Consider the following 23,312-nt stretch of genomic DNA (forward strand, 5'->3'; position numbering starts at 1 on the left):
TAGCTCGTTTCCTTAAAATATCTCTGTTCACCACTGGTGACAATATTTACCATTGTGCCATTGCAACATGCCAAGGGTGATTCGTAACTTTGTCGCCAGTTTACCAGCGGGAAATTCAGCTTAAAATCCCCATTTTGGAGTTTGCTTTCTTGTACCACTCTGGCATCAGTGGTCTTAGGGTCTTAGATCAGGCAGCCTCAAAAAAGCGACTTGTATACAGTCCAGGAAATTTATTGGTGAGTACTCTTAGAAACTGTATTTTTGAAGGAATGAATAAAAGCAGGGTTTGTCAGAGGGAGAAACTGAATTGTGTTGCAATTGCAACAGAGACCTCAGTCAGTGTCAGGGGAACTATAGAGCTGAGATGGCTCTTGCAGACTTGTCTCAAATAGGGACCAGTGTTTTGTATCCCTGCATTAACCAAGGAAAGAGCACAGTCTTGGGAGAGTTAATTCCCTTTAGGTGAGGGCAATTCCTAGGGAATGTCTCAATCGTGAGCCATCAGTAGGATATATTTCCAGCTGACAGAATGAATACCTCAGTACTTAAGGGAGATTTGGGTGAAACCCACAGAATTCACTATAACTTAATTTATCTCTCTGTGTGTGTTTTGTTTTCTGGACATTGGTTCTTTGAGTTTATCTGGCTATTTCTTAATATTGAGGTGTTCAAATTTTTATTGTCTCTGAGTTCATTTGTTAGAAGGTGATACATTAAAGTAAAATGAATCATTTGAATCAGTCTTATTTTTTAAATCTTGATTTATTTTTTATTGCTGTAAGAATAGATAAATGTATTGCTACTGTATCAGCTTGTGTAAATGTATTTATATTGCTGTTAACTGAGTGAGGGTTATTGTCAGTTAACTTTAATATTTATTCTTCAAATTGTAACATGGAAATTTTTTATAAAGCAAATGAATTATGAGAAAATATTGTATAAAATGTAATATTATCCTATCTTGTCCCTTTTCCTCTTAATTAGGGACAACGAGGTGCACATGGTATGCCTGGAAAACCTGGACCAATGGTGAGTTATATTTCATGTTAATTCATTAATTTACTCATTCATTCTTCCATTTGTACATTCAAAAACATTTACAGAGCACTCACCATGTTTCAGATACTTGGAATAAAAAAGCTGGTGGACACACAGTACTTCTTCAAAACTGTTCTATTAAGGAAGAGAGAGAGATCAATATTGTTGTATAACACAATTGTTAACTCTATAATATTATATATAACTTGAGGTATGAGAACAATTTTCAAGCCAAGCCCTGAGAGATAAGTATTTAATATATAAAATGGGCAAGAATATAGCATGGTCCATAGGATGAATAGATGACAAAACCCAGTGGGCTCAGAAAATTCTAGGAAGGTAAAATTGGATTGAGAGGCAGGTGCTAAATCATGAAGGGCTATATTTACTGTGTTAAATTGTCTTTGAGCTCTTTTCTATAGTAGTTAATGTGAGATCATTCAGGGATTTTAAAAACAGGAATATTATGACCAGAAGAATTACATGTGGTAATGTTGAAGATGAAATGAAGATGGCTAAGACTAAAGAATGAGTTTGAACACCATTGGCATAATTCCATAGAGAAATTTAAAAGATGGGAACTAAAGTTATTTTAATATTAACAGAGGCCAACTGCATATCAATGAGCTAAGAAATCTAATGGGCATGGCCCAGTAGATTTGTGGTTTAAAGTATTTGATGGATGATGCAATTTATCTGAAATTGGAAGTAAAGAGGAACAGGCTACTGTTCGTGGGTTTGAGTTTAGAATGAGAATGAATGAGTTCAATTTTGTGATTAGATATGCAAGAGTGGAGCTCCGGATAGGAATTTAAATTTCAAATGTAGTTTTGGAAATTTTTAACATACAGGCAATAATTACAGCTGTGGGAGTAAAAGTGTAACATGGAATGAGAAATGATGAGGTCTCAGTGTGTACCAATATTTTGTACACTGTGCTGTTTATGCCTACTATGGACAATGCTATTGTATTTTGCTTCAGACTGTCTTGTACTATTTCATAAGTAATCACCTGTAACTGTGATAATTCACATTTGAAGATGAAAATCTGAACACTTATTTAGCTATTGCAAATTAGCTAAATAACTAGATCTAGGTCATGAAGGGCTATACTTACCTGTTAAAGGGTTTTTGAGCTCTTTTGTATAGTAATTAATGTGAGATCATTCAGAGATTTTAAACATAGAAACTATGATGAGAAAGATAATCTCCTGGAAATGTGGATGATGAAATTAAGACAGCAGAGACTAAAGAATCATCTGTAAATTATAAACAAATAATCAAATGTAAATTATAAGCAAAGGCACAATTTTTAATTTTGACACATTTCTAACATATTACCTTTTTAAAAGTCCCTTACTTGCAATAGGTTTCCCTTGTGAATGGTCTCAATTGCTGCTCATTAACTGCTGAGTTACCCAGAGGTACAAAGGGTCCTAAGAGCCCTGCGGAGATAAAGTAGATTTTTGTTGTAACAATGCTGTGGATCAAAGCCTCTACTATTATACTGTCAAGGACACTTAAATTGTATCTCTACAAGCAATACAAAACTAATTTAATTCTTAAAAAAGCGCTTAAAGTCATAAAGTTATTTTCTGAATGATAGAGCAAATTATTATACATGTGCTTTTCCCATCAAATTATGTGACTTTAATAGTGGTGTCCTGACTTTTAAGAGGAAGATATAATGGTATCTAGAATAAATTATTTCATAAATGATTGACACTGGTTATTAGTAAAATGTAAATACTTATATAGTAGTCATCATGTAGTAAAATTTATCTGTTAGTCGTGAAATTAGTGGTTCTCAACTTTGGCTGTACATTCAAGTTGCCTGGAAACTTTAAAAAATATTGATGTCCAGTCCAATCTAAATGTAATCTCTAGAGGCAGACTCAGGAATCAGTATTTTTTAAAGTTCTGCAGATGATTCAACAGGGTTGCCAATGTGAATAGCTGGTTCAGGAAACCAAAAAGTGGTGTTTTATAATTGCACAAATGCATTTATAAAATGTTTTCTATATATTCATTTTTTTTAAGCAGAAACGGGGTTTCACCATGTTGGCCAGTCTGGTCTGGAACTCCTGACCTCAGGTGATCCACCAGCCTCAGCCTCCCAAAGTGCTGGGATTATAGCCATTTTTTAACATAGTAATTGAGCACAAAGCTGTGGCTGAAAAATGCTCCTAAATAAATATTCTGTGGAACAATTTTATTTTGTTGCAACAGCAAAAGTAGCGTCAAACCCTACAAGGTAAATTATACTAACAAAACACCAAGGAAAGAAATCATTATGAGGGAAGGAGAGAAAGAGTAGGAAATATTCATGATCAACATGGGCCAATACTGAAATATCATCAGATAAAAAAAATTAAAGCTATTAGCCAAAAGTAAAGTACAGTTACAGTAATTGAGATCATTTGCCCCAAGGATTTTTTTCCTCTTTATCATATATAGGAAACAAAACATAGGATGAAAAAATTAGTATACTTTGAAAGGGCTTTTATTATTTCAAAACTGTTGGGATTTAAGTACAATCCTTGAAGGGTCAGAATAATCTGTACTAGAATTCCTCTTACCCTCACTTTTTAAAAAATGTAGCTTTTTAATCGGTGGTAATCAATGGTTTAAATTCTGTGCATTACCCAAATGTAGAGTAATATAAATATCCACTTATTATTGCCTGAAAAATCGCTCTAAAATATTCAGATGATTATTTTCTTTTTTTTTTTTTGGAGACAGAGTGCAATAGCAAGATCTTGGCTCACTGCAATCTCCACCTCCCAGGTTCCAGCAATTCTCCTGCCTCAGCTTCCCAAGTAGCTGGGATTACAGGCACCCACCACCACACCCAGCTAATTTTTGTATTTTTAGTAGATACTAATATACAAAATTATTTCACCATGTTGGCCAGGTTGGTCTCACTCTTCACCTCAGGTGGGCCGCCTGCCTCGGCCTCTCAAAGTTCTGGGATTAAAGGCATGAGCCACTGTGCCCGGCCTCCAGATGATTCTTAAGCATCATTTTTATAGAAGGAAGAACTAGACATAAAATATAACTTTCTAAAGACTTCATTATTTCACTAACACAAAGAAAGTGTATCTCTCAAGAGACAATTGTTTGAAACACTTTATGTTTGTGATTGACTTAATCCTTTATGCTAGTTGAGTAATCCAATTATATGTAATGCCTTAGATATATCTTTTAGCATTACTGATCAATGTTAAAGGATACTTATAATGCAGTTACGCTATTATCTTTGTGATTTTAAAGTGAAAAGAAGGTTATTCTCATGTGCCAAATATAAAATGATGCCAAAGTCTAAAACTGGCCTAATTAGATACTAATTAAATATATGTTTGATGACTTTTTTGGTTTCTTTTAATAGGGTCCTCTTGGGATACCAGGCTCTTCTGGTTTTCCAGGAAATCCTGGAATGAAGGTAAGATGTTAATATTAATATACAGTATTTAATGCTACATGATTACATGAGTCCCAAAGTGATGAATGACATTTAATTAAAGAGTGTGGAAGTTACTTTTAACTAAAGAAAGAGCCTAGAGTATGCTCATTGTCCATCATTATATGGAAAAAGATAAATGAAAAAATAAAATTAACTGTATAAATGTAATTAAAGGAGAATTTCTTATAATTGTACCCTTATAATATCAAAGAACCTGATGTGTTAGGACTCTAATGCCACAATCAGAATGGCTATAAGGAATAAGAGCTTTAAACTGAATTGGAACTCAATTCTCTATTCTTTAATAGAGTATCCAGAAGTAGTAAACAGCAGAATGTTCCAAACAATAGGAGGATTATATAAATTAGAGGTTGTCAAAAGGCTGTTCATTCACCTAACATTTGTTATCATTCTGCAGCCCCCAAACCCCAGACCCGATTCTACACGGTCATTAAAGGAGTGGGCATGGAGAATATTAGGCTCTCCACGTGGGAATGGATTAACGTATTTTGTGGGATGACTTACATTTGTAAGTCACAATTGGTTCTTTCTCTCAGTACTTTGGGAGAAATTCAAGGATGACAGTAGAAGGACATTAAGATTGCATTAGATAAACTGGTGAATTAATTCAGAACACTTCTTTCAAATTGTAAGCAATACAGTACATCCAATTCCCCCTGATACCATGTTTCCCTTTGGCAATGAATTTTATCATCCTGAAAAGATTACGCACCAGATTATGCTGTACAAAAATGACTGTGGTCACGGACAGTCACCTGGACCTTCCAGACCTTGTTTTCTCATGGAGTTTTGTTGTCCCAAATACTGCTTGGGAAAAACTTACGCTAAATGACATCATCTACGTAAACCCTTCACATAGTGCCTGATGCCGAGGACACTCTCAATGTAGGTTCATGCTTTTTATTAGTTGTGTTACTCAAATTGGATTCAAACTTAGAAACATACCAGAAGAAAAATGTCTGTAGCTGATATTTCAAGTATTCTTTGAATATGTGAGAATCACCAAGTCAAATTATTCTGTAGGTTCTCTTTAATGACATATTCAAATGCTGTGCTATAGGGATGCAGCTTTTCTAAAATGGTGCCTTAATTCCTTTCCCTGCATTCACTGAGAACTCAACGTGAACTCAGTGGGCAGGATCTTCTTGGGTTCTCCTCTGAATCTGATCTGCTCCCTGAAGTCCTAATAATTGTCACTACCACAGACTCTGGCCCAGACTCTCTATATACCCCTATCAAACATGCAAAATCCCTTCCCTCTTTTTGTGAGACTCTCCACCCCCAAACTGAGTTAGTTAAGGAAATACTCACAAAGCTATGAATTAACAGAACGAGGTTTATACTCCAACTTTCATGGGGTTTACTTTAACTTCACTATCAATCATAGTTTATATACAACCATTCACTCTGGTTACTATTCTCTCCTCCTGGGTGTTTGTAGTACTGGATGTCGGCTACTGAAAGCTGCTTAATAAAACTCAAACGTCTGGCAAAACTGTTTCTGTTAGAAATTTTCTGTCTTTTCCCTCCTGCCTCTCTCCACCATAAAATTCCTGGGTCTTTGTTTTTGGATAGGATCCTGCTTTCCCTACAGAGTTCTACTGTGGTCTCTGCTCTCTGAATAAGAATAAACTTCCACATCCAGTTCTTTGTATTTCAGTGGATTGAAATAGAGATTCAATATGCTTTATTGATACTGATGAGATTCCTAAGGCTTAGAATTTTAGTTTTCCAGGTCCCTTTAGGATTAGATCCACATAGGTACATAATTAGTCAGATAATACAGAGAAACCACATTAAGTTTGAATTTCAGATAAGCAAAGAATACATGTTTAGTATAGGTATGTCCCAAATATTGCATGGGAAAAACTTAGGCTAAAAGTTATTGTTCATATAAATTAAAATTCAACTAGACATTTTTATTTGCCAGCTGGACTCACTGTCTTGACTTGAAATAAAGGGAGCTATTAAGTTACCTTAACCACTTCCTTCTGCTCTTAAAAACTTGTGTTTTTTAAAAAATATCTTTTAATTTGTATCAAAGAAGTGTTGTTTCTTTAGTTTAAAAATAGATGGGTTTTGCTTATAAGGTTACCAAAACTTAAGTCGATTAGACATTTGTAGCCCAGATGTTTTCCACTTTACTGATAAATGCTTTCTTGAAGGTCAATGGAATTGAATTTTTATAACACAAATCTTATGCTCTGAAATATGATTTGCTATATTGCTTATATAGTAAGAAAACAATTTCTTGTTCAGTAATGACGATATGAAATTTTATATAGACTTTTTTACAGTGAGTCTTACACATTTGGAAAACTATTATCTGAATCTTGATTCACATTTTAGCTCATATTAGGTTGTTTTATAAATAGTGGAAAATAATATGATTCATCCTGTAATGATGGCACGAAGCTCTAATTGTGTGATAAGTTGCTAGACTTGAAATGTCTAGCTTTACGTTGAACAGAAACAACTCCTGTGAGCACAGTGAGTCAGTCAGTTTTTCTTCCTCATTTGATTTGTGTTAAAGAGTCTGAATGTATACACTATACAGAAGTGGGCTGGAATAAACTGAGTATTTATGTAAGAACATATCAAAAGTAAACCAGGCACATTTAAGAATATCTATTCTTAATATTTTAGTAACTTGCTGTTCCTGAGGTGTAGGGATGTTTCTAGTTTTTCTTAATGAATCTAGATTATCTTAACTGTTGAATTTGTAATAAGTGTAACACTCTGATAGAGGTGGAAAGAAAAATTTCAGATTTTGTGGAGGTTCAGAGGTGAGGGAACTTAAGCTAACCCTGATGGATGTGTAGGGCTTCTCTAATGGGAGATGCATATGGAAAATATTCCTAGTGAAGAGGCCACCAGTGTCATCCCTTAAGAAGGAAGTGGGAAACTGAGTCCACTCCTTAAGCTTGGTTGGACATACATGTCCTGCAATCCTCTTTGTACCCTTGGACTCTTTAAATATTTGGGTTTCAAATGTAAAATTCCAAATAAACAGTCAACTTTGTACAATGCCACTCCTATAGTTTTCTTAAATTAACATTTCCCTTTGCATCCTTTTAGGGAGAAGCAGGTCCAACAGGAGCACGAGGCCCTGAAGGTCCTCAGGGGCAGAGAGGTGAAACTGGGCCCCCAGGTCCAGTTGGTTCTCCAGGTCTTCCTGTAAGTTCCTAACATATCTGAGAACCAGCTCAGAAAGCTGGACATTTCTTGTAACATCAGGACAAATTCAACCTATTTTTTTTTACTGATATATAATATTTGTACATATTTAGGGGGTACCTGCAATTTTTTTTATATGCCTAAGATGTCTAATAATCAAGTCAGGTTATTTAGGATATCCATCCCGTTGAGCATATATCACTTCTATGTGTTGGGAACATTTTAAGTCCTCTTTTCTAGCTATTTTGAAATATAAAATTTAATATATTCTCTGAATTCTGAATGAGTGCTTGAAACTGAAAAAATATATTTCCCTTGTCAAGTCTGTAAGTTTTACCAATTTTATATAAAAGAGTGACGAGGGGATGGAGGCAGCAAACCACATTGCCATGTGTGTACCTATGCAACAAGCCTGCATGATCTGCACATGTACCCCAGAACCTAAAGTATGATAAAAACAAACAAACAAATAAATAAATAAAAGAGAATTAGTCCAAAAAAGGTAATTTTTATGATACAACATTGGTAGATTTTTAAAAAATGTTTCTATTTCCTTTTGGAAGATGGCTGAACTCTGTATACTACCATATTTGTATCTAGATATTGCTTAATATTTCATAAGCTTTTAATGTACCTTTTAGGGTGCAATAGGAACCGATGGTACTCCTGGTGCCAAAGGCCCAACGGTGAGTACTGCATTTATGCCACGTGAAGCTCAAATGGACATGATTCTTTAGACACTGGCCCTAGACTGCTACCTGTGTCTCTACTTACCACATCACTCTTGCTGTTTCATAGGGCTCTCCGGGTACTTCTGGTCCTCCTGGCTCAGCAGGGCCTCCTGGATCTCCAGGACCTCAGGGTAGCACTGGTCCTCAGGGAATTCGAGGCCAACCGGTAATGACCTTTGAAAGAACTGTCATCTTTTAGTGTAATCTAACTAAGATCACCAAGAATAATAACATGTAATGTGATGCAATGAAACATGGATAATGTGAGTTATCCAAGTGAGGAAAATAAATATTGAAGTCTTTGTAAAGTGAAAGTCAAATGTTAAGGTACAATTTGGATGTTTAAATTCTAAGTGGAACATTATTGCAGTATGTTAAATTTTAGTGTTCTTTTATTTAAAATAATAAGGTTGTAACTTTATGGTTCACCTTATAGAATTTTATGAATAATTGAATAATAAATATTATGAAAATATGCAAGCCAGTGTAAAGAAATATGAAGCTTTAATAGGAACTTATAGTGACAATTTGGCTTAAAATGGGTTCAACAACTATTTCTTGAGAGGTATTCTTAGAGTGATTCAAAAATATTAATCAGATTGAATGTTTTCATATTTTACAGAAATTATTTATTAGAAAAATATTTTTATGAACCCATAAGAAATAAACATATTGAGAAGTTGTGCTTAATAGCTTTTAGCTTGATATATAAAAATAAATATTTAAACAAATATTTTCAATTCTGTTCCAAGTAATGTGGTCACGCTGATAAATTCTAAGTGCTGGTGACAGATCTATTAAAACATGAGTGTTGCTAATGTATCACATTTGATTTTACCAAGTTCTGAATTTTGCAATTGGTTCTTACAACCTAAATTATAATTGGTATTTAAAGACACACATACAGAAAACTGCCAAACACTCCAAGAGCGAAATGCCCTATTTTAAGTTGCTAAATTCTCAATAAATATAACATAAATATAAAATTATTTTGATTCTGGGTAAACAAGTTCACATCCTAAAATACAACCTAAATGTATTTCTCTATAGACGTTGTCATTGATAGTTCCAATTTTAATTTTCAAATTTGATTATCTCAGTAATTCCATTTATTGTATTATACATGATAGAAAACATGATTTAAAAATAAATATCTTAAAGACCACTGTAAATTAGATAAATGGCTAGCAAATTATACTGAATTTCATAATTATATTATACTACTGATGCAAAACAGACTCAGCTGTAGAGAATTTCAAAAGCCTATTTATTGTAACTAATTAGTGCAGATTGGACTAGCTAATTGTCCTGGTTCTTACAAATACCAATATATTTTTTTCAGGGTGATCCAGGAGTTCCAGGTTTCAAAGGAGAAGCTGGCCCAAAAGGAGAACCAGTAAGGTTTCACTGTTTTAATGATAAGAAGATCACAGTATTGTCTAGAAGTGTACAGCTCAGAATGCTCAAGAGTTTAAAATAATAATGAGAATTATAATAGCTTGAGATGCAAATATCTAATTTTTCCATATACTTTAAAATTTAAAATACTGACTTCATTAAATGAGACTTCCAATTATAATTCACTGGTTGAATGGGTCTTTCTGGTAACTGTCCTTCTGTTTTTAACAGGGACCACATGGTATTCAGGGTCCGATAGGTCCACCTGGTGAAGAAGGCAAAAGAGGTCCTCGAGGTGACCCAGGAACAGTTGGTCCTCCAGGGCCAGTAGGAGAAAGGGTAAATTTGAATAATACAACACATTCTTATAGTTGTGAGGGAATTACATGAGTAATATAAGAGTAGTAAGGAAAACTAGAACAGTTAAGAGAAATGCTTGCAGATGCCTTGCACAGGTCAGTACAATTATCTGCAAATACAAAGAGCCAACTGACTAATCATTCTTCATTCATTCAACTAATATTGGTTAAATCAGTACTCTATGCCAATTTGAGCCATCTGTGCTTGGAATTATGTCAGTGAACAAGAAGTCTATGGTCCTGGTCCTCATGTGGAGACTCGTAAATAGTTGTTTACTTTAGTGGAGAGGTAAACAATAAACAAGTCAACAGGTATATAAAAATAGAGGTACATACTTTTTAAAGTGCCCCCGCCAACACACACACAATAAATAAAATCATGACACATTGAAGAGTAACTACTCATGTATGTCAGTGGTGTAATATTAGATTAGGTAGTTAGGAAAGAGAGTCCTCTGAGAAGATAGCATTTTGGCTGAAACCTGAAGATGACTATAGACCAGTAGAAAACTTGGAAGAAAGAACATTCTTAGCAGAGAAAAAACAAATGCAAAGCAAAGGAGGGCAGAAAGGACTTGGTGATTTTAAGGAACAGAAGAGGTAGTTATTACTGGAGCATAGTGAGACAGGTCTGAAAAGAAGAACCATAATCTCACATTTGTCTGGCACTTTGGAGAATGCAGAGTTTCATAAAAATACCAATGCATTTTATTGTTGACATTTTAATTGCTTTAGATGATACTTTTGCCTCTCATCTCTAGATATTGGCTTTTCTCTGTTTGGTTTTACAATGAATTATTAGAATCTGCCTTCCCTCCCTTCCTTCCTTCCTTCCTTCCTTCCTTCCTTCCTTCCTTCCTTCCTTCCTTCCTTCCTTCCTTCCTTCCTTCTTCTCTTTTTCTCTCTTTCTCTCCTTCTTTTTTTTCTTTCTTGACAGTCTTGCTCTATTGCCCAGGCTGGAGTGTAGTGGCACCATCTCAGCTCTCTGCAACCTGTGCCTCCTGGGTTTAAAGATTCTTGTACCTCAGCCTTTTGAGTAGCTGGATTATAGACACCTGCCACCATACCCAGCTAATTTTTGTATTTTTAATAGACACAGGTTTTCACCATGTTGGCCAGGGTGGTCTTGAACTCCTGACCTCAGGTGATCCGCCTGCCTCAGTCTCCCAAAGTGCAGAATATTTCTTGATTTGAAGAATTATTTGGCTCAGTACTTATATATTCATCAAAATTAAAAATTTTTTTCCATCAAGTCAGATTTTTTTAATGCATATCTATAGCTATGTCGACTGATCACAGCTCCTAAAACTTTATAGTACTAAAAATAGAAACCACCTATTCATACATATTGCAAAAATATCAACAACAGTTAATTAAGAATCATATTTTGGTCATTTGTAGGGTGCTCCTGGCAATCGTGGTTTTCCAGGCTCTGATGGTTTACCGGGGCCAAAGGTGAGGTTGCCCTGTCAATGTTGACACTTATGTGGGGGGTACTCCAGAACATGCCATTTTTCAGCATGGTGATCTAGCTCTGCCCTGCATGGGCTCAGATCCAGAAAGGAGATGGATGCAGATGTCAGGCCTAACCCCAATCCCCTCTTGTGTAATTCCTGTATTAAGAGGCATAGGGGAGAAGGATGCTAGTTGGAGGAATGCGGTGACAAAATATTTGTATGTTAATTAGTGCCTTGATTTGTAAAACAGTAATTGTATTTCTGCTTGCTTTTATTTTTCTATACTCTTTTTCCTCATGCATCTGCTTTGCCTTGGTACAGGGTGCTCAAGGAGAACGGGGTCCTGTAGGTTCTTCAGGACCCAAAGGAAGCCAGGGGGATCCAGGACGTCCAGGCGAACCTGGGCTTCCAGGCGCTCGGGTAAGAATGTAGCAAGTGTTTAGCTACACTGATTAGGAGGAGTGCTCCTGAGCATCCATTTTGTTTCTTTGTTTTTAAATTTGGTTTACATTTACAGTTTAGAACATTTGTTTTTATGGTTTTGACCCAATTCATTATTTTAAAAAATACTGGTGTGTGATTTTTATCATATATAGAAAACACAATAACTTCTAGTCTCTCTTTCTCAAAAAGTGTATATGAATAGCGTTATCAATTGGAATGGGAAAAAATAGTTTGTTATATTTTATAACTTGTTAGCAAGTAAAGAATTTATGAATATTTGTAAATACAATTTTATAGCAATATAGCAAGTAAAGTAATTTTGACAGAGAAATTCTGATAAATTTTATTTTAACAATATATCACTTAAAAATTTATTTGATTTACAGAAATGTCCTTCCATTCAGTTGACAAAAATGCAACACTAGTTTTACTCTTGAGAATCTTTACTTCAACTGCAGGTCAGCAACAAACTAAGAGCTGCTTTTTTATTTTCAGGGTTTGACAGGAAATCCTGGTGTTCAAGGTCCTGAAGGAAAACTTGGACCTTTGGTAAGTAATTTAAACAGAAATCCACACCACTAACACTTTTCAATAGACACGAAACTTAAATGATATTTATTTGAGGTTAATGTTTTTGATCATGTGGATGCTGGTCATATTTGCATATTTAAAACACCTGGAAGCATTTCTTAGGATCTGTTTTCAAGTTGACAAAAATGTAGATCAAATTTTACTAAGATAAATGTTTGAGGTTGAAATTGCTTTTCTGCCTGACATCAGTGAAAAAGTTAAAATGATAATAGCTTTTAATATTGGTGAAATTTGTCTATTAGCAATATTCTCATTTTTTGGTATCCTTCCAATTTTATATGTTTGAGGAATAAGTAGGTATGAATTTTGACAGCTTATATCTTCTAAGATCTTCCCTTGTCCTGCAATGTGAAATAGAAGTCCTGAATTTTCATGACCACAAACCAGAGTAAATGAAAGAAGAAATATTTCCCCTATTAATATGATTGTCAGGAAACATCATGAGGAAGCTTATGTCATGATACAATAAAAACTCTGTTCTAGATACTCAAAATACTTCAGTGGCTTTAAAAAACCCATTCGACTGTCCTGATTCCTTAACATAAAAATGAAAGATAATTTAAACTTTATGTAACATTATAGTAAGTAAAGGCAAGTGACACTTTGGGTGATGCAATATTTAGAGAAAACTTACAAGAAACTTAATGGCTCCTGTTAATTCTGTAGGGTGCTCCAGGGGAAGATGGCCGTCCAGGTCCTCCAGGCTCCATAGGTATCAGAGGGCAGCCTGGGAGCATGGGTCTTCCAGGCCCCAAAGGTAGCAGTGTGAGTACAGTGTATATAATATGTTTGTCGTCCTATCATGGTCCTCATTTGGAGCAGGTATATTTTTGACAAACTGCTTGAACTTTACAAAAGCTTCATTTATTCTTTAGGGTGACCCTGGGAAACCTGGAGAAGCAGGAAATGCTGGCGTTCCTGGGCAGAGGGTAAGTATACATTTTTTGCTAAAGAAAAATAATAGAGGAACTATTCAAATTCTCATGGCCTCACCTCAAAAATTATCTGTGTGTGATATTAGGGAGCTCCTGGAAAAGATGGTGAAGTTGGTCCTTCTGGTCCCGTTGGCCCACCGGTATGTGATTTTTTTTTTTTTAGTGAGAATACACACACACACACACACACACACACACACACACACACGTGTGTGTGTGTAGCATTTTTCAATGATGTTTGTTCAAGAATTATGTATAAGTTTCAGAAAAAGTGGATAAGAATGTATGGGAATGAAGAATTTCTGCTATATCTTCTCTTTTGATTCCTATGATATAGTGTCTTCTGCCTTTTTAAATATAATGATTGATCTTTTACTTTAAACTCCTTTAAAAGTCTTACTGCAAAGGTCTTTATATGTCACAAAGAGTATATCAAATGAGGAAAATCATGTGTTACAAATATTTATAACATATTTTATTTAAAATATTTAAATACTCAATTATCTAATTCTCTCAATAATGCGTCTCATAAAAATTTATTTAAGGCTAAACATAATGGCTCATGCCTGTGGTGTGATTACCTGAGGTCAGGAGTTCAAGACCAGCTTTGCCAACATGGTGAAACCCCATCTCTACTAAAAATACAAAAATTAGCCAGGCATTGTGGTATGTGCCTGTAATCCTAGCTACTTGGAAGGCTGAGGCAGGAAAATCGCTTGAGCCAGTGAACTGGTGGTTGCAGTGAGCCGAGATTGCACCATTGCACTCCAGCCTGGGTCACAGAGTGAGACTCCATCTCCAAAAAAAAGAAAAAGCACTCAAGTTATTTTTTAGGAAGTAAAAGGAATAATACTTATTGTTTGAGGTCATATTTTCATTTTAGGTTTTTAAAATGAAGTGTTTATCAGAAATATTTTGGCATATTTATTTGTTTTGGGGTGGGAAAGCTTTCTAAACATTTCTAAAATGTTAGCTTTGCTTTCTGTAGTCATTCCAGTTTTCAAGTCTTGATAAATAATTCTTATGACATTCAGAAATAAACTACGATAAATATATTATGTTTTTTGACTAGATATACAAAAGTAAATGGTTTTCCCATATTCAATCCAATTTTCCTGTAAGTTTACAGTTGCCTCCAGACATTTAAGTTTAGATAAAAAAATAAATACATGTTATCAGTTACGTCACTGGCTTTGAAGATTTTCTCATCTCCACAGACTTAAAATAATACCATTTGATGACTATTAATACTAGCTTACTACCTAGCTAAAGTGAAAAACATGCGATTAGAAGAAATACAAAGAAACAGCAATACTTCTAGTGGTTCACATAGACAGGAAGCAGACAAAGATATGGCTATATTCACAATTTTTTTTTCCCTTACAACTTAGGGTTTAGCTGGTGAAAGAGGAGAACAGGGACCTCCAGGCCCCACAGGTTTTCAGGTATGTGTTAATTCAGTTTTCCATTTTGTCTTCCATCAACTGAAATACTTTAAAAATATATATATAAAATATATGGTCAGAAGATTTTAAATTCTACATTTTCAAAAAGTCATTCCTCTTTTAATAGATAACATAGATAAAATCAAACACTTTTGTTCAAAGTAAAGTAATGGACTTCTAAAAAAACTGATCAAAACCCCAAATGATAAACAAAACAAATAAAAAAAACAACAAAGTAATAAAAATCTGTTAGGAATAAAATGTTCAATAATAAAAAATAACAAAAACCAAAAAAGTAATAAAAAGATATCAGGAATGAGCTGTTTCTGATATCTCAACAAAGTTGATTAAACCATTTTAAGGCTGATCTAGTTTTAACTGGCACAGTGACTAGAATTTTTTATTGAACAAATTTTCATAATTTATCTACATATATGAATATGTACATTAATAAGAGGAATGATCATAATTTGTAAAAAAACTTTATGGACTTACTTTAAATAATGTTCTAGCAGTCTAAAATACTATTCACAGGGTCATAAAAACAAATATGAAGAAACTCCTCTTATATTGTCTCTTTTTTGCTAAAGGGTGTGCAGATGAAAATATAGTCCTATGAATTGACTAGCTGTTGTGTTTTGTTGGTAGCTTTTTTTGGTAATGCTTCTGAACAATATATTTTGCTCAAAATGTCTGAACAATATATTTTCCTTGAAAATATAGTCTTGGAGACTCCATGAATTGTAAAAGGTAAACTGTTAACACTGGTAGACTGTTAAACTTTCACAGATGCACAATTTTATTTCCTTTCATTTTAGGGGCTTCCTGGTCCTCCAGGGCCTCCTGGAGAAGGTGGAAAGCCAGGTGATCAAGTAAGTGTTTAAATAATAATAATGGCAACACCACACGTTGCTGGCTCAATTATCAGTTTCTGTGCATGAGGCTCTGTTGCGCTTTCCTTTACATACATCATCTCTTTGAGTTCTCAAAACAGCCCTATATACTGGTACTATCTTTATCTTTATTTTACAGAAAGGAAAATTACAGATGTTAGATAACTTTCCCAAAGTCACACAGCTAATATGATTTCAATCCAGGTCATCTGCTTCCCCAGATGTGTTCTTAACCACTTATATAAACAGTTATGAACGAATACTAACAATTTTATTCTGTCATTTTCCTGGCACATAGATTTATTTATTTTTCTTTGAGTGATTCATTTGTTAATTTAACCATTTAATAAATATTTGATGAACATTGTGCTTGGCTCTACAAAGCACTGGCCTGAACAAGCTGAACAAAATGGATCTGGACCTTGCCCTCCTTACAGTATAGTAGGAGTCAAAGAGTACAGAACAATTACAATAATAGCAAGCTGTAAATGCTATGATAGGGGATACTATGATACTATGTTTATGGAAACAAAAAAGATGCACCTAAACAAGACTTGCGGGGTTTAGGAAAAATTTTCCAGACAAAGTAATATATGAGATCTGAAGGATGAATGATGATAAAAGTGAAGGAGGAAAGATAGGAAAAATCTCCAGGTAACGGGACAACCTTACTAAATCAGAGTGGGAAGTGTAATTTTGGGAGGGTAGAAAGGAGACTGGAGGGCGAATCAGGGGCCACATCATGGAGGGTTTTAATTTGATTCTAATTTGTTCTTCATCATTACAGTGATGGGAAGCTAAGGAAGGGGTTTTAGGCTGGGCTCAGTGACTCATGCCTGTAATTCCAGCACTTTGGGAGGCTGAGGCAGGTGGATCACTTAAGGTCAGGAGTTCAAGACCAGCCTGGCCAACATGGTGAAACATTGCCTCTACTGAAAGTACAAAAATTAGCTAGGTGTGGTGGCACACACCTGTAATCGCAGCTACTCAGGAGGCTGACGCAGGAGGGCTTGAACCCAGGTGGCCGAGTTTGCAGTGAGCTAAGATCATGCCACTATTCTCTAGTCTGGGTGACAGAGCTAGAGTCTATCTCAAAGGAAAAAAGAAAAACGGGTTTTTAAGGAAGGAATAATATGATCAGATTTGGCTTTTAGTGAGATCAGGCCACAGTGAAGACAGTCTGCTTCAGGGAAAAAAATTGGAGACCTATTTAATAAAGTTACCATCTTTATCAAATAAAGAAATTTCAAAATGACAAACTTTCTTTGATTTAAGAACAAACTGAAACTTTTAATGTAGAAGCGACTGCACTAGTTTGAACCCACTATATCTAATAGAGTGCTTTGTCCATATTATAGGCTCAAGAAAGATTTACTAAATTGAGTAGAATTGAATTGGTTCTATTTAAAAGATCAATTCTTTAGCCCTTTTTATATAAGTTTTCTTTATTTAAACTTTTTCATCTTCCATTAGTTAAAAAAAAGACATTTAGCATGTATTTTGTTGCCTCTAAAAAAACGAATGCTCTATCTTTGTGAAATAGGATTTTGCATGTTCTCTCTCATTGCTGAAAATCAAGCTTTCAGGTATAACACGAAGTTTTTTGGAAAAATGTTTTCATCTAAAATATGTAATATTCTCTCATTTATAAAAATATATGTACTTTTCTTTCTTTAATATTGTTGGCTTATGCAGTCTTCTAATGGCACATAAATAGAAACTAGGTATATGAACTGGAAAGTTTTCTGATAAATGCCTAAACTCAAAGCTCTTGTTCCATTAAAAAATGTATTTATAGGGTGTTCCTGGAGATCCCGGAGCAGTTGGCCCACTAGGACCTAGAGTAAGTGTTTTAATCTTCAGGATTAATTTTGTTTCCCACTGGCTTCAGTTTTAAAAGGTATCTTTTTAACTCTTAAACTGAGATTTTTTTTTTAACCATTAAATTCTTTGGCTAGATAAAAATCAATTTTGTGAGAAATATTTTGTGATATGAAACTAGCATATCCTTAAACTTCAAATTTATTTCTTATCACTAAATTAGAAAATTGAGCTTTAGTAATGTCTCATTTCTAAATGTTTACTGGTAGAAGCCATTTCTCAGAAACATTTTAACCTATTTTTAGGTCAAGTATTGAGATTATTTGACATTCCAATTTTGTGCTAGGGAGAACGAGGAAATCCTGGGGAAAGAGGAGAACCGGGAATAACTGGACTCCCCGGTGAGAAGGGAATGGCTGGAGGACATGGTCCTGATGGCCCAAAGGTAAGTATCCTAGTGATCTCAGTATTTAAAAATTCTTTAAAAGTACTGCTCAATAAAGACTTGATGGTGCTAGAATGCATTTGTCTTGTTTTTGAAAGATAATTTGATTACATCATTTTCTTTTTCCACAAATATTTAATGAGCGCTTACTAGGCTTTTTCCTTGCAACTAAAGTATCAGCTAAACAGAAGACTCTCTTCTGTGATGGGGATTGTGGTTTAGTGTACATGATGATAGATTTCCATATACAAAAACATTCCTAATGTTTATGTACATTTTATTGGTGGCTTCTATGAATATGCAGAGGAAAGAAATAGAAAATTCCATAATTTGTTAGAAGGCTTTTATAATAATATGCTTCATTTTCCTTGTCTCAGGTCCCACAATTGTGCTTACTACATATTCGAAAATATGGAATTTTTAAAATCTGAAAATACAATGCATCGTAAGGCAGAAATGTATGCCATTTAGCAACTGGTGCAAGATAATGTGGGCAACTTCAGTAGAAACAATTGAAGTAGAATTTTTCATGATCATATGACATGAGACTTCTTAATATTTTCACAGTTATAGTGATTGAAATGGTCTACTATAAATTACATACTATATTAGCTGAAAAGCCAGGCTAATATCAGTTTCATTAAAGAGAGAATGAAATATTTCTCCAAATGTAATGTCTTTCTTTCTTAGTATCTTCCATTATGTTGCCAACAGAGGGGGAAAAAAGGCAACTGTATTATTTTTATTTGAATTAGTGTTCAATTGCCTCATAAGAGAAAAGTTGAAAATGTAAACCAACAACTGAAAAAGCAAATCTGATTTTTTAAATTTCAAAATTATCAACTCACTGAAAGATAACTATCTTAGATAAAAATATAAGCACTAAGTTGAACTACATGAAATTGCTGATATCCACTATTTTTGACCCGCTAAAAAGCAATTTTATTAGTTTAATCTTAACATATTGGTGTGGTCACTTAATGTTGGTTCATCTTAGGGCAGTCCAGGTCCATCTGGGACCCCTGGAGATGCAGGTCCACCAGGTCTTCAAGGTATGCCAGGAGAAAGAGGAATTGCAGGAACTCCTGGCCCCAAGGGTGACAGAGTAAGTCTCTTTTTTTTTTAAGTTCATTTATTCAGACTTTCTACTGAAAGTGATTTCCTGAGCAGGTTTTATTTCTATCATCCTGAGTCACAAGTCATTCATTCATTCATTCATTCATTCATTCATTCATTCATTCATTTTTCTAATAAATACTGAGAAAATGCACAGTGTGAGCCGCCATCCCAGGCTCAACTGGATACAACTAGGAAAATGACAATTAACCCTTCACTCTCATGAAGCTTACACACAAATGTGGGAAAGAGACAATTAAATGAATAAATTATATTTTGTGTGTTTTTCCAGGGTGGCATAGGAGAAAAAGGTGCTGAAGGCACAGCTGGAAATGATGGTGCCAGAGTAAGTAAAAGCATTCTTTTTCTAGCTGGGCTAGTAACCAACATTACGGTATCATATAAGTTTGCCTGAACTTTCCAAAATAAAGTCAATAATGTTTCCTTGGTAGTCAGGAATTGGAGAATAATGATATGTGAGATCTGCTCACATGAATACCCAACAATGGGTATTTATTTTGCTTGCCCTAAATTAAATAGAGAAACTTAAGTAAAAACAGATTTATTGTCCCTATGATATAGGTACATTAAGGGGGTGGGAGCCCTCTTTATCTTTCTCTATCATCTTTTTATTTCACATACAAAGTTTACTTCTGTTAAAATGCTAATCTAATGAGCTGGCCAATTCCTCATTCCAGCAATAGCAAGTAGAGCTTTGTGGAGTCACCAAAGTTGTGATAACTGTTTCTCAGTATACTGGATATTTGGGGCGAGAAATTTACTGCACAGTGAATCATCATTAATGTTTTCACTAAAAAAGAGTTTGAATAAGCAGAATGTCAAGAAGGATGGTCGACCTCAAAGCATTGTTTAATGTCATGTCAGAAACTGACATTTAACAAGCAGTAGGTCTTTGAAATTAGAATGTATATTTACAATTCCTGGGACAATCAGACTTGAAGGACAATATGTTTTCACACATAAATGATTTCCTCATGTAAGTGTGGCTAGTTACAATGGCTTTAACATCCATCATTTTCTGGAATAGTGCCTGATATTTGATGAATGATTTCTGTCTCAGTATGACATTGTTTGCTGTTAGTTGTCATGTGTGCCCTGGCAATAGCGGTTGTAATGTAATGAAAGAGAACTGCTATTTGGTTCTGCATATTGAGTAATTGTTAATATATTGGTTATAATAGCTTTGGATTACGAAAATATAGTGAAATGTAGTAGAAAAGTTTCACCTTAGGGCAACTAGTCCTTTTTATGCAAATTTAATTAATGATGCACCACTTCTTTTAACAAATTATGCACAAAAGATATACCTTACTTTTTTGTGAAATCTAATATTTTACTAACATTTCAAAAATAGTCAAGTAAATCTGGTATATTTTTAATATTTTACATCATAAATATCCTGGAATGAATAAGTAGTGCAGTACTATTTGTAGGAATGATGCATTGGTAGTTTGTTTTAAGGGAAACTCGAAAATATGTATCTATTGTGCCTATGAACTAACTTGGAAATTGCAGTGTGCTAGGATCAGGATGTAAGCAATGACTGCTTTATTTTTAATGGGGATAATACATTGTTGCAGGAAAGAAGCAGAGCAGAACACTTACTGTCATCAACACTTACTGTCATCTTGTAGTAGGGAAAAAATGAATAACGTGTTCTCTGTATAAAAAATCTATAAACATAAGTGACGAAGTGATATTTATATTCCATCAAATCCTTTAGGGAATTGTATTATATAAATTGCAATATATGGAATATATGTATTTCTACTAATGTGGAAGTATATTCTATTATAGTCCCAGAGATTGTAAGAACACAGATTTCTATGTGCTTGTCAAAACTGTAAAATTAAAGTCATTTTTGTTCCTTAAGTTTCTTCAGTAATAAATACAGAAATTAAATAATAAAAGTTTATTTGGGCTGCATATGCAGATATCAGATAGAGAACTTGTCTTATAGAGGACCTCAATATTCCTGCAGTTTCAAGATTGTGATAATGTGTCAAGAAGCCTCAGTTGTGTCCCCCTGTGTTAGCTGTTCTGTCCTCTTAAGTGTTAGCTCTCTTATTCCCAGAAATCTCAAAGTAGCTGGGGTTTTAGGCTGTAAACCTTAGCTACTTTTCCTTTTCATCTCAAGAAAACTAAGCCAGGCATGGTGGTTTGTGCCTGTAGTCCCAGTTAGTCTGGAGTCTGAGATGGGAGGATCATGAGTCCAGGCCAACAGTTCAAAGATGCCCGTGCTGTGAGCACATCTGTGAATAGTCACTGCACTCCAGCCTGGACAATGTAGAGTGGAGACCCTGTGCCAAAACAAACAAAAACAAAAACAAACAAACTGAAACCGAAGATTCCTTAACACGATTTCAATTTTTAAAAATAAAAAGTGATAATTTGCTATTAATTTAAGAATATAGTACTATATGCAAAAGAAGGAAAGCCTCTTTTCAATTTTGTGGTCAAGTATCAGAATAAATTTTAGCAAAGCTCATTAGGCTAAGAAACAGAAACACTTTTGAAGCTTAGCATTAATTTAGCCCTAATACCTGCAAACAGTTTCAGGTATGCATGAATTGAGCTGCATGAAAGAGATAAAATGCCATGTGGAGAAAATATGATGGGAATGGTTTTAAACTAGACAGAAAAAATTTTGCAAATATATATATTATATCATTTATTATAGATAGTGATTTGCAAAAGCACTCAAGTTATAACAAAATAGCCATTTCTTTTTTGTTTATTTGTTTGCTTAAGCATGAAGATTTCTGTGCATTTTCTTCCCTCAGTATGCCTATGTTCTATTAATTGACAGGGTCTTCCAGGTCCTTTGGGCCCTCCAGGTCCTGCAGGTCCTACTGGAGAAAAGGTAAGTCACAAGTTTTTAATTTGTATACTCAAAATTATGAGTTTTGAATAGCTGGCTCTTTCATAAATCTCTCCATTTTAAAACATACAGTAGCTGAGCAAGATCATTTCAGAGTTCTTTTCCACTGTCTCCCCCTACACAGTGACTAGTGTCCTAAAAGTATATTCTGTTTAGCTGCTGTTTTGGACAATAACCATCTGAAATCTGCTTTCTAGGGTGAACCTGGTCCTCGAGGTCTAGTTGGCCCTCCTGGCTCCCGGGGCAATCCTGTAAGTGACAGTATTTTGGTGTTCTTTAGTGCAAGATTTAGCAATAAAACAATTCATCATTTGGTTTTGGTATTTACATAAAACAATGTTTATTGATTTTGGGCTATTTATAACTTCCTAGTCTTTAGCTTTTGCATTTCTAGTTATGTTTAAAAATTACCTGCTATGCAATCTACTAAGTCTAGTTAGATGGCTTGTTTACTAAATAATTTGGAGGCTGCTTTGAGACTTCTGACCTTGGAAATTTTGTTCTGTGACCTGTATCTTTCTTTATAATATAAATATATTATATTATTCTTATAATTCTTAATGGTCTTTCTTTATTTCTTTCTATATTTACATGTCTAAATATCAAATTTATATGATCATATTTTAAAGTATTGTTCCTGTTTAGAATAATGTGTGAAAGCTACAGTAATCTTTGTCTCCATCTAGGGTTCTCGTGGTGAAAATGGCCCAACTGGAGCTGTTGGTTTTGCTGGACCCCAGGTATAATTTTCAAATATGCCTAATTTACAAGTAAACACTTCCCTTCTTATAATAAGTTTAATAGTCATTGTCATATTTTTAAGACATATTAATAATTCTGGAAAGTTTACAGTTTTCTAAACAATATTCTCATTTTCAATACATTTTTTTATAGACTGGCACAAAACTTGAGTTTGTGCTAGTTGAGCTATAATTATTTGTTAAAATAAAAATGCGATGGGATAGCTTATTTTTCAGGCTGTCTTGAAACATCTTATCAGAGTAGCTTTTTTTCCTTTACTATGCTTTAATACTGATTAAAAAGCACTGTTTCACAATATATGATTACTTGATACA

General features: G+C 34.4%; 1 protein-coding gene across 4 annotated transcripts in view; it reads left to right on the forward strand.

The window, feature by feature from the left end:
• Positions 1 to 23,312, forward strand: part of COL5A2 (collagen type V alpha 2 chain) — a 422,925-nt gene that overhangs the window by 378,254 nt on the left and 21,359 nt on the right. For 3 of the 4 annotated variants that reach the window (XM_078327126.1, XM_078327125.1, XM_002749552.7), the window contains 22 exons: positions 985 to 1,029; positions 4,427 to 4,480; positions 7,601 to 7,699; positions 8,341 to 8,385; positions 8,498 to 8,596; positions 9,773 to 9,826; positions 10,060 to 10,167; positions 11,589 to 11,642; positions 11,966 to 12,064; positions 12,584 to 12,637; positions 13,346 to 13,444; positions 13,555 to 13,608; positions 13,701 to 13,754; positions 15,006 to 15,059; positions 15,878 to 15,931; positions 17,751 to 17,795; positions 18,120 to 18,218; positions 19,216 to 19,323; positions 19,627 to 19,680; positions 22,165 to 22,218; positions 22,434 to 22,487; positions 22,923 to 22,976. In XM_078327126.1, coding sequence (XP_078183252.1) covers positions 985 to 1,029; positions 4,427 to 4,480; positions 7,601 to 7,699; positions 8,341 to 8,385; positions 8,498 to 8,596; positions 9,773 to 9,826; positions 10,060 to 10,167; positions 11,589 to 11,642; positions 11,966 to 12,064; positions 12,584 to 12,637; positions 13,346 to 13,444; positions 13,555 to 13,608; positions 13,701 to 13,754; positions 15,006 to 15,059; positions 15,878 to 15,931; positions 17,751 to 17,795; positions 18,120 to 18,218; positions 19,216 to 19,323; positions 19,627 to 19,680; positions 22,165 to 22,218; positions 22,434 to 22,487; positions 22,923 to 22,976 — 1,494 coding nt within the window. The remainder of the gene's footprint in view (positions 1 to 984; positions 1,030 to 4,426; positions 4,481 to 7,600; positions 7,700 to 8,340; positions 8,386 to 8,497; positions 8,597 to 9,772; positions 9,827 to 10,059; positions 10,168 to 11,588; positions 11,643 to 11,965; positions 12,065 to 12,583; positions 12,638 to 13,345; positions 13,445 to 13,554; positions 13,609 to 13,700; positions 13,755 to 15,005; positions 15,060 to 15,877; positions 15,932 to 17,750; positions 17,796 to 18,119; positions 18,219 to 19,215; positions 19,324 to 19,626; positions 19,681 to 22,164; positions 22,219 to 22,433; positions 22,488 to 22,922; positions 22,977 to 23,312) is intronic. The other variant, XM_078327124.1, reaches the window with a different exon arrangement.

This window comes from Callithrix jacchus, chromosome 6 (assembly GCF_049354715.1).
Source record: "Callithrix jacchus isolate 240 chromosome 6, calJac240_pri, whole genome shotgun sequence".
NCBI lineage: Eukaryota > Metazoa > Chordata > Mammalia > Primates > Cebidae > Callithrix > Callithrix jacchus.